General features: G+C 54.1%; 1 protein-coding gene across 4 annotated transcripts in view; it reads right to left on the bottom strand.

The window, feature by feature from the left end:
* Positions 1 to 847: 847 nt before the first annotated feature.
* Positions 848 to 11,242, bottom strand: part of SHISA6 (shisa family member 6) — a 282,449-nt gene continuing 272,054 nt past the window's right edge. For 2 of the 4 annotated variants that reach the window (XM_045487395.1, XM_045487397.1), the window contains 3 exons: positions 8,609 to 8,665; positions 4,927 to 5,079; positions 848 to 3,208 (listed from right to left, as the gene is read on the bottom strand). In XM_045487395.1, the coding sequence (XP_045343351.1) occupies positions 2,661 to 3,208; positions 4,927 to 5,079; positions 8,609 to 8,665 (758 nt within the window). In that variant the 3' untranslated portion in view covers positions 848 to 2,660. The remainder of the gene's footprint in view (positions 3,209 to 4,926; positions 5,080 to 8,608; positions 8,666 to 11,242) is intronic. The other 2 variants (XM_045487396.1, XM_045487398.1) reach the window with 1 other exon arrangement.

Below are 11,242 nucleotides of genomic sequence, written 5' to 3'. Positions count from 1 at the left end.
CTCCTTCCCTCCCTCCCTTCCTCCTTCTCCCTTCCTTCCTTCCTTCCTTCCTTCCTTCCTCCTGCCCTCCCTCCCTCCTTTCCTTTCTTCCTTCCTCCCTCCACTCCTTCCTTCTTTCTTTCTTTCCTTCCTCCCTTCCTTCCTGACCCAAGTGAGAAGCAGAAGAATAATTTAAATAAAGTAAGCGTTAGGTAGGATTTTCTGATCTGACTGACAGCAGAGGTTTTGAACCAGACAGCAATAAGGCTGGGATGAGAAATGCTTTGGAATCAACCTATCAAACAACCCCTGAGACAGACAGACAGGCAGACAGACAGGGCAGGGGAGAAGCATCATGCTGACGGCTGCAGAACTCAGTGCCAAGATGCTTCTGACCCGGGATGAGATCAGGTTTCTGGTTCGGCGTGTGTGTGTGTGCAGACACCTGGGGAGGGGATGTTCACCCTTTCCCCTCTGCACCAGCAGGCAGCCTTAGAGGGGAGGCTGGATTAGAGGACAGTGGGTTTAGGGGGACCAGCTGTGAGAGGTACACTTTCGTCTCTGGGAGTGCCCTACTGCTCCATTTAGATTGGCTTCCTCCCCCCAGCCCTCTTAGCCTTGCCTTCCGGAACAAACGCTCATAAAACCTTGGGGACCAGCCCCTTGAGAAGGTTTATGTGTTTGTAGGGGAGGAAAGCCGAGAGTGATCCCTGTCCTCACAGCCTCACAGTCTCAGTGATGCTCCCCCAGTGGGGAAGCTGAGAGCTGTGTTCACTACCTCCAGCCTTAATCCCCTCATGATGAGCCTTGAGGGGGAGACAAGAGCTTTGGAATTCTTGAAATAAGCAAAAGGACTCAGTCGATTGAGTTTTCGGTGGATCGTAGACGTGGTGAGATTAAAAATTCCAAGGGCTGACGCTGGGGGGGGGGGTGGTTCTTCCTGCCCGACCCCCGTGTTAAAGGACCATACATGTTGTATGCAGAACTGGGGGAACCTAAAACCCCAGTTTAAGGTCATTGCTTTTGGAGTCTGAGTGTGGCGACAGTCGTATATTTTTGTATCATACCTTTACCTGCCAGTCTGGGGCTGATTCCCCGCGCCCCAGCCCAAGGAAGTGCCCTGGCCCTGAGAATGGGGGAGACCCTTTTCTCCCCCCAGGCTCTGGTCTTCGGGAGTTGGATGCTGCTTAGTTCACGGTTCACTCTCCAGGAGGCTGTTACACCCTGCCCACTGCCCACGTTGGAGGCAGAGAAGGGGCTGAGATGGGCTGGCAGGGGCCAGTCCCCCAATAGAGCTGAAGGCCTGGGTCCGCCCGGTGCCCGAGTGCCCCCTGCAGGGGAGGGGTGGGGAGCTGCCCAGTTAACCCCCAGACCCAGAGCCCTGGAGTCGCATTGTCTGCATTTGCCAATGGGTCTCTGTTGCTTTGATCCAGAAGAGGCACTGGTCTGAAGCAGCAACAGCCAGGAGAGAGAAATGGAAGGGCAGGGGGAGTGGGGAGGGGGCAGGGGGAGTGGGGAGGGGGCAGGGAGAAGGAGCACTGAACAGAGAAGGGGCCAAGCGGGTGGGCAGCGGTGGGGAGAGAGGGGTGGGCACGGTTCAAGGCCACTGCCTGGGGTCCTCCAACACTGGGGGCCAAGCCACCCTCTCTAGAGGCCTCTGCCTCAGCCTGCGCAGTGGGAGACAGGCAGAGCCCGGGGCGATGGGGATGGCGAGCCCCTGAGGCTCCGGGGCATCACAGTGGCTCTCCCCACCTTCTGTTCTCTGGCCACGGGCAGAGAGGCCTCTGGGGAGCAGAGCAAAGGAGGGGAAGGCAGGCCTGAGTGTCGGGCCATAGTTCAGACCTAGAGGCCTGGAGGAAGGGTGGACATAGGTTGATGGGGAGGATACCTCCAAAGTCCCTGTACCCCATTGTGACTTTCCTCTGGGTGGGCTCCAGCAAAGCCCTAGAGAGCTCGGGGGCCACACGCCTAGAGCCCGAGGAGGGGGTCGGTGGGGGGCGGGGGCTGCGGGTGGGGCAACCAGCTAGAACTGGGTGGGGGGGGGTTCCCCACAATGGGGGAGGCAGCTGAAGAAAGGGAACCCCTCCCTATCCCGGGGCTTGGGGGAGGGGCGCAGGGCAGGGGGAAGGGCCACTCGGTGGGGACCAGAGAGTTCCAGCAGGCAGAAGAGAACGTTATTGTGCTTATGGACACAGCAGCTCCCTGGCTCTGAGAGCAAGCAGACAGTTTGTAGGCACTAGAAGATTTCTGTGATGCGGTCGAAGGGAAATGAATGAGACCAAGTAGCCTATTTGGTCAGCCCGTTGACTACACCTGCTGGCCAGTCCAAACCCGGGGGATGGGGGGCTTGGGACCAAGGTCAGGCCAGGGTCTCTCGGCCGACAGAACCTGCAGGGGGGCAGGACATGGGGCTGAAGGGAGTTAGTGGTGGGGGGTGGGGGAGGCGGGGCTGGGGCCTAGCCCCTCCCCTCACTCCCCTGGATGCTTCTGGAAGAGTGAGAGAGATCGCTCTAGATCCCAGGTGTGAGTGTGCCTGGCCAGGCCACCGGGGCCGTGTCTCCCGGCGTATGGCTTTCTGGGCAGAGGCGGCCCGCCCCCCCCTCCCGCAGAGGGGACAAGGCAGGGCGGCCACACGCGGCTAGGGGCTCCGCTCCCGGCCCCGCCCCGCCCCGCCCGGCCAGTCACACGGTCACTTCCGTCTTGCTGGCCGTGTAGCAGGTGTGGTGGCCCGGGATGTAGTGCAACTGCTCCACCGTGTTGTGTCTGCGGGAGGCGAAGGCCTGGCGCCTGGCGGCCGTCTGGCTCTGGCCCAGGGTGGCGTAGGAGTTATTGGAGGCACTGGGATGGGAGTGCATCTTGGTCATGCGGTAGCGGTCCAGCACGGGCGTGGACACAAAGACGTCCGTGTGCGAGAGGGCCCGCGACAGGGACTGCTCGGGGAAGGCCGTCCGCTCCGGGGACAGCAGCGGGTCCTGGGAGTGCAGGCGCTCCGTGGAGAGCAGCTGCTCGTCGGACAGGATGCGGTCATAGGGCAAGCCGAAGTCGTCGGGCAGGCCCCGCTCTGGGGACAGAACCCTGTCCTGTGACATGGCCCGGATGGGCCGGCGGGGCCGCTCCCGCGGTAAGGGCTTCTGGGACATCTGGATGACATTGAGGGGGAGGGTGCCGCGGGCGGCCAGGTCAGGCAGATGCCGCCGCCTCATGTAATATTCGTCAGCCTCTTTGTCAGCTGGGGAGAGAGACAGACAGAGAGAGAGAGAGAGAGAGAGGAGTCAGCTGGGGTGACAGTGTGACAGCACAGCCCAGACGGGTGGAGGAGTGCAAACCAGTCCCCAGGGTCTTGTTAGACGCAGGTTCTGGTTCAGACCTCCTGGCCTGGGCTGGACCCGAGAGTCTGCGTCTCTACCCGGCTCCCAGGCAATGCTGATGCCTCTGGTCTGGGACCACCTTGAGTCTCCAAGGGTGGACGGGCTCCCTCGAGGTCCCCAGGGGGCTCAAGGCACAGTTGATGGCACAGCCAAGCCCCTGAAATCCCACTTCGACCACACCGTGGTCCCGAGAGAGACCGGGTCTTGCGGAAACCCCCGGGAGGCAGTTGGCGGCCTTCTGAGGAAGTTCAGAGCCTCGCTCCAGGGAAGCCGGGTTGCAGAACCAGACTCCCGCTACAGCGAAGTGCGAGACGCTCCGACCAAGAGGCACTCGTGAAAATGCTTAGCTGGTAACTTAGGAACATAGTAACACCCCCCCTGTGGTGACAGCCAGCCCACAGGAAACCAGCACCCGCCCCCAGTCCCACACACGCCCAGAATCAAGCCTACACCCACGTCGCCTGTGCCCACAACGTGGCCAAGGCAGTCCTATATTTGGACTTCGCTCAACGCTCCACCCGTTCCCTCCATCCGGGAGGCCATCCCACGCTCACACTGACTGCTACACCCTTGAATGTACCCAGGACACACGCGAGCCTGCTTTGGCCCGAATTTCAGGAATGAGGCGTCCTGTGGTTTTCTAAATCTCTGCAGAATGTGGCAATTCTGACTGCTCCCTGGTTTTCCCAGAGAGTCACGGATGGGTAGGTCCTGCCTCCCTCTTCCCCGCCGTTCATCGAGCCCTCGGATCATCAGGGACCCCCGCTTCTAGCCGTAGAAGCTCACCATGGAGGTGGCTGATGTGGACCCATGGGATGGACTCCGTCAGGGCAGGTTACCCCAGAGCGTCAAGTAAAGACTCGTCCCCACAGCTGGGTGGTTATGAAAACGGACCCATGAGGGCATGGAGGCAGGAGGTCCAAGGGTCAGAAAGCTAGGAAAGAAGACCTCTCCTCTTCTTGTTGACCTCTCCATGTACCTTGTTGACATTGTAATGGGTCTTCATGGGTCTTAAGCCCATCCGTGTTCAGATCCCCCCCAGACTCAAATGGCAGAGCTGGGACCACCGGAGGAACGGTGTTCCGCGAGGAAACGGGGTGTGTGCATGGGAGAGGGGAGGCTCGGGTTCTCAAGACAGCATTGGCCGGGTTAGAGAGGGAGCTGGTTTCTGGGCCCTTCCAAATCGGGTCTCTGGGAAGGGTCTCACACAAAGCTCTGGCACCGGTAACCTCCACTCTAAGGTAAGGTAGAGCATGAGGAAGCGTGGTTTGAAGGTGGCGGGTGCTGGGTGAGGCTGGGGGAAGGCTTTCTCTTGCGGTTCAACTCGTCCGTGGCGCTGCCTCCCACGGGAACGTGGGTCTGATGATTCCATGGCCTCCACCCTATCTACGGGGACACGGATCCAGGCCATAGCGAACAGACACAAGGGGCTTCCTGTCCGCTCTTCCCAGGCCACATCTTACTCTTTATTCTTGAAACTCCACACCCGTCCCCTCCGGTGTAGGGCAAGAGGGGGAAGCGCAGGAAGGTGTCGCAAAGGCCCCGGAGCAGACCCCAAACGCGAGGTAATGGTACTTACTTAGCCGCTTCAGGGATGAGTACCTGCTGGGGTGGGTCTTCACCGCAGACTCATAGGATGGGGGCAGGTGGGCCAAGTTCTGGAAGGAGCGGGAGAAGGAGAGGTCATAGGGCTCCGTGGCCGACGTCAGGATGTTGTTCATCCGTGGCTTTTCTGCAAAAGAAGGGGGTGGGGTGCGTTGCGTTGGCGAGGACGATGGGCCGGCAGGAGGGGAGGATCCAAGTTCTAGCTCTCACTCCCTATCCTGCTTTCCTGGCCCCCCTGTACTAGAACGTGGGTGGTGCTGGTGACTTGGTTTCCCCCATGCTCAGTTCCAGTTGCCTCGAAGGCTAGGGACAAGTGCTGTTTTAGACGCCGTGGGCCGTGCTGGTGGCCTGTCCCTCTTTGAATGACAGACTCCTTCTCCCTGGGCGCCGCTGTGCTTTCTGACGACAACGTAAGCCTGATGGAGCTGAGGGCGGTCCTAAAATTGTGTGAAAGTTCTGTCCTGTCCCTAACAGCTCTCAGGCCCAGGGGGAAAAAAATCTCCGTTGGAAATAGGTGGGGTGATGGTGGTCTCGTCCACGTACTCACAGAACAGGGTCCAGGACCCAGGTTCACTGAGACTCCATCCCACGCTGCCCATGACGTTATTCCGTCCCTCAATGCCAGCCCTCAGGTTCCCCCTTCCACCTCGAGCCTCCCCAAACCCCGCCCCTGACAGGCCACCTACGAAGCCACTCCCTCCTCCTCCAGTTCCTTCCCCCAAAGTTCTGGGGGCCACGTTAGGAAGAGCACAGGGGTTGGGGGGAGAGAGAAGATGCGGGTGTGGGGGAGGGGGGTGGTTGGGCAGGAAGGAAGCAGGCAGGCATGTCTTGGTGCTTGACTGACTTTCTGAGCCTTAGCAAGAAATCAACAGTGGAAACAGTGGTGCCATTCCCCGAAATGAGGTGGGCAGGTGGCTCTCTCATTGTCCCTCCATACTCTTTGGTTTGGGGCACCCAGAGAAGGGCCAGGCTGCGGCTCCCCACGCCTCTTGGCAGAGAGAGTGCCGAACTCCAGAAGTCAGGAATTCTATGAACCGGGGGACGAAGAGAAGTGCCAGGCTTGGTCCAAGGGCAGCCTCACTACAGGGAACTCCCAGCTTCTCTATCCTTCCTGCCTTCACCGGTACCCCTAAACGCTGGGGGTGGAGCCAAGGGAGCCCAGCCAATGAGCTGGCATTCATGCCAGCTCGGTACATATGTGAGGGGGTGAGGGACGTTCTACGTCCCCGAGAGATCAGAACATGCTGTACAGAAAGAGCCTCCCTGGCATGGATCGGGACAGACGCCAGGAAGTGGGGTGGGCAGGAAGCTGGGAGCACTGCTCTCCGGAGCTGGGTGACAGCCACCAGTCCTTTGCTCCTACTGCTTCACTTTCAGTGATGCTGGAGAAAGAAGGAGCTTCCCTCTGCCTGTTGGCATCATCCTGCCACCGAGGGCATTGCTCAGCTCACCCACTTCCAAATGCAACATTTCTGGGTGCTCCTACCCACCCCGCTCTGTCCTCCAATTCATGCTGCTGAGCCAAGGCCAGCTCTTCCTCGCCCTCGGCCTCCACCATGATCACCCCTGCCCCCTTGCTCAGCCTCTCTCTCCTATTGCAGTGTCCTTCCTTACTCGTCCTGTGCCCAGATTGGCTCTTCGCTCAAGACTCTCCGCTCCAGCCCCGTCACGTCTTTTCAGCCCCCTGTGACATCTGGTCCTCAAGCCCCTGTTGCCGCTTTTCTAGACAATGCCATGCATTTCCGTGTCTATGTGGTCTCTAATCATTTGACTTGATCTGCGCTTGGGGTTCTCCAAAGACTGGAATATCCTTAACAGTAGACACCTTGCTTTCCCATTTGGCTGATGACTTCACCGTGCTTGGCCCAAAATAAGGACCCAGTTAATGCTCTCTGGTTAATCAAGTCGACACAGTCCACCTTCCCTCTTAATAGTTTCGCCGCCAGCTCCTGGGGAGAGCGTAGCCCCCAACGAAGAGACGCGGAGGAAACCTTGCCTCCCCCAGGCTGTGAGCGGCTCATGGGGCAGAGACCGGGTCTCGCCTACCCTCATGCCCCTGCAGCAGGTGGAAAAAGAAGAGAGGAAGAGGAGGGATGAATGGCTCCTTCTGCACCCAGGAGGTGTTAGCTCCTTCTGGAGCACAAGCCTTTCAGAATGTTCAGGAGTGAGCAGAGCACTCCTCGCTCGCCTTTTCGGGCTCCTCTTCCTGCTGCTGCCTCATCACCGTGGGCATCCCCCCCCACCCCCCAGGCTCTCTGCTTCTGCCTTCTGCTTTTCTCTTTCAGCCTTCTTGCGTAGATTGCCCCCACTCGCAGGGCATCGGTTCCTGCCTCCAAAGCATCATTTACTTACATCTTCAGCTGTAACCTCCCTCCACGCTTCATGTCTGCATTTCTAGCTGCCTGCTGAATCCTTTTTCTTGAGTCTCCTCTGGTCTCTAGCTTTAGAGGTCCAGATCCAAATTCACCATCAACAGCTTCCTCTCCTCCACACACTGGCTTGCTTTCCTGACCCCTTAGATTGCCTTACTAAGAACCCCCATCCTTCTCAATGATCACGGCTCACCATTTTTACTCACTGTTGACTCTCGTCAACCATATTCGCCCTGTCACTAAGTTTTCTCGATCCTTTCTCCAAAATATTTTATATCTGAGCCCTTCTTTCTTTTCCCGCTGTCCACATCACCACTGGTAGCTGCCGCTTCCTCACTGATCTCTCCAATTTCTTTCCGTTCTGGTTTCCCCTGGTCCCTGCAACCTTAAACATCTTATTAAACTAGCTTTCATCACATATTTCCACTAGGAGCCCAGCACTAGAGGGGGACATCAAAATAGTCTGCTTCTGTCTTCCTAATTATAATGCTCAACACCTCAATGCGGAAGCAGAACACAGTCTCACAAGAGGGTTGTCAGTCTCTCTGCCAAGTGAGCCACATAATTTATCTTTGTTTTGAGTTTCTCTCTCACTAAACTTTAATGATGTTTTCACTCCTTCAGAGCAAAGACCGCGAAATGACTGATGGTTCATAATTTGCATGGCTGTCTTGTGTTCTACCAAGTTTGGAGCGGGTACCAAAAATAGTTTTACTCTGCAGTGCTAGGTGTTGAGTTGTGATCAGGAGGATGTTATAAGAAGGGCACGTGGGTTTTGTAAACCTCTGGCGCTATGCCCACCCTCCTGTGCTCTCCAACCTTCACCTTCTTCCCCTGTCAGGAGGCTAACGCTCGGGTCACCCGGGTTGGTTTTGAGTGTGTTATCAAATCTTAAGTGGTTTGGGGAGGACTGGTGGAGTTTATGCCAAGTCGCATGCCATTAGTCAATGGTACCACATGTAGACTTGGGCAAAGGAGCGTGCTCGCTCTTTGCTCTGGACATATGGAATTTATGACTCCAAGAAGTGATCTAGCGTGCACACGAGAATGGGTTAGGAAAGGGTCTCCCTCCTTCCCTTCCGTGGCAGAAGATCACTCTGGTTTCTGAGACACAACACTGGGAGACAATGGTCTAAGAGTGGGACTGAGCCACCGTGGGCTCCTTACACCTCCTGAGCTCCAGTGAGTCATGACCATATGTCTGATGCCTGACGGGAATCAGGAGTCAAGACGGAGCCCCTGGGGATGGGGACAGAACACGGAATGCTCACAGCCATCTCTCACCATGTGTAGGGGTCTGGGTAGCACTGCTTAAAATCGGATGGTTATACTGACGATCACCTGGAAATCACAGAAAAGAGATTTTTAAAGAAGAGTTCAGGCATTCCATTGTCTCTCCCACATAGCGGCGCCTCTCTTGACGTCTAATGTGCTTCTCTGAGCCAAAGGAAGCCCCCCTTACAGGCCTGGGCCCTCTAATGCCCTGGAAATATGAAGGGCAGAAGGCAGTGTATTAGGTGCAAAGAGCCTTCCTCTGCTGTTTGTGTCCCTCTCCTCCTGCATCAGGGCTTCCTCTGTCACCATGGAGACCCACCCACATCTGTGGATCTGGCTGACCGCAACAGAGGTTTGTTGGGGTGGAGGTGGGTGGAAGAGAAAGATAGAGACTAAGGGGCACTTGACAAGTATACATATATGGGGTGGGGGACTGGCCAGGGGAAGTAGACCTTTTTGGGGGGAGGGGGATTGTAGGGCATCATTAGCCAGGATGGGGATGCCCTAACTTAAGGTGGTTGCACCTTTATGGGGCTTTGATTTGTCTTGAGTCTTTATACACAGGTGCCTGGGTGCATCCTGAGATGGGGCAAGCTGACGGGAACTGTCAGCTTGGGATCAGGAACCCTGCGTTCTAGGCTCTGTCCTGCCTAGAAATGACACAGCCCAACATTTCAAAAGCCCACATCGATTGAACAAGTCACAAAGTTAACGGAGTCACAGTTGCCAAAGCCCAGAGTTCAAGGCAATCTAAGGTCTTCTTAGACCCAATGACAGTGTGGTTTTGCCATGAAAACACACTTCATCCCTGTGTTATTGCTTCAACTCAACATTGTATTTTTGCATCTAATTTTAACTAAAGCAAGGGGGAAAGGGGGCACATAGCCTTTGCTCTAGTTTATCTAAACCATGGATTACAGCCATGCCATCCTCTTGGGGCTAGAAGATCTGTGTCTGTTTCCTTCTATCTTGCTATTGGAGCCATCTTTTCTACTGTTGGCATCATAGTCCTTGGTTGCTCACTATAAAGCATTCTCACCAGATAGCTTTTCCTCTTGTATTCTCAACATACTAGTGTTTCATGAAGGCTCTACCTTCTTACCCAGACTGATAGTTCTCAAATTTACACCTCTCATTTGAGGTCTGTCTGGTGTGGAGGGTTCGATTTTAAATTGTTTGTGGACATGGCCTTGAAATTCCTGCCCTTAGCCCAAACCATGATGTCCCAAAGTTAGCTCATCATCTCATTGCTTTATCCTCCCATGGTCAAGCTTCTGTCTGTCCATGACACTAATGTTCCATGGGCTTGAATGTAAAGCTCCAGTCATGGTCCACCATTTCCCTCCCTTCATCCTCCATAACCGGTGAGTTCCCCAAATCCTGTTCTTACAGTCACCCCATAAATCCAGGCCTATAACATATCTTTTTGTCCAGATTTCTCTTAGCTCTAGTCTCTGGCCATTTCCAAGACAAATCATCCTGGGTACTCCTACTAGACAAAATTTCCCATATGAATGGAATCATGACATTTTTCCTTTGGTTCAGTCCAGACTATTTAAATAGTCATGGACAACTATCCAGTGGGGGTGTGGGTTTGGGCAACAAGCCAGACTTTCTCACATAAAGATATTCTTCCCTCCCAAGACAGAATATTAAGTTATATCCAGGGGAAAAAAACCATTTGCAAAAGGTTGAATCAATTTCGCACTGGATGTGGATTTAAGCAAGAGGAGAGAATCCAGGAAGGGAGATAATGGATAGATTTTTTTTTCTTTTTTTTTGCTTGTCCTCCAGAGGCAAGCAAAAAAAAAAAAGTTTCATTGCTTTATGGGTTTTTTTGGGGGTTTTTTGGTATATTTGCTTTTAGGCAGTATGGCAACCTCAAAGAGACAGCTAGAAAAAAATGGAAGAACCCAGGTAGAATGGTAGACAGTGGCAGTTACAGAGAAACACTCTTAATCTTACATCTCAGAGTTTAGGTAGCACTGAGGAAAGGGGGATCGATTCAGGTTCAGTTAACAATTCCTGGTCACCAATTGTGCTCTGCACTCTGTGCTAAAGATGGTCGCATATATTCTTAAAATACTAATCTTCATAATGATTTTGATCGGAATATATATTATTGGCCTACCAATTTCCAGACTCTGTCAAAAACTCCTTAAATATCTCATTCGAAGCAGTCCCTGTGTTTCTTTACAGATGAGTTTGCAAGCAGGATAAATGTCTTGAATTTAGATATTTTGTTTACAAGATCAACGTGTTTCCTTTTGTTTGAATCTCACTTCAAGTGTTTTGCTGACATTCAATTTTTTCCTACATTGGCATCAAGAAAAGACATTTTAAGTATGAAGACGAAAATTAAAACCGTCTTAAAGTAACCATCATGGCACTTTGTTATATTTCCTTTTGTTTCTCTGCCCCCTTTAAATTACTGTGTGTGTTTACACACACACACACACACACACACACACACACACACAAATATTATAAGGAATTACCTTGTGCATTTTTCATTTTGGGGAGAATAGGATTTCAACTCTTAAAATGGAGAAAAATACAATGATTTGATCCTCACATTTGTGCAAAACAACAAATGTGTGAGGCTATTCGTTGTGGCATCTTTATAGTAGCAAAGAAAAGGAA

Source organism: Leopardus geoffroyi, chromosome E1 (genome assembly GCF_018350155.1).
Source record: "Leopardus geoffroyi isolate Oge1 chromosome E1, O.geoffroyi_Oge1_pat1.0, whole genome shotgun sequence".
Classification (NCBI taxonomy): domain Eukaryota; kingdom Metazoa; phylum Chordata; class Mammalia; order Carnivora; family Felidae; genus Leopardus; species Leopardus geoffroyi.
This window is presented reverse-complemented; position numbering and strand designations above follow the sequence as displayed.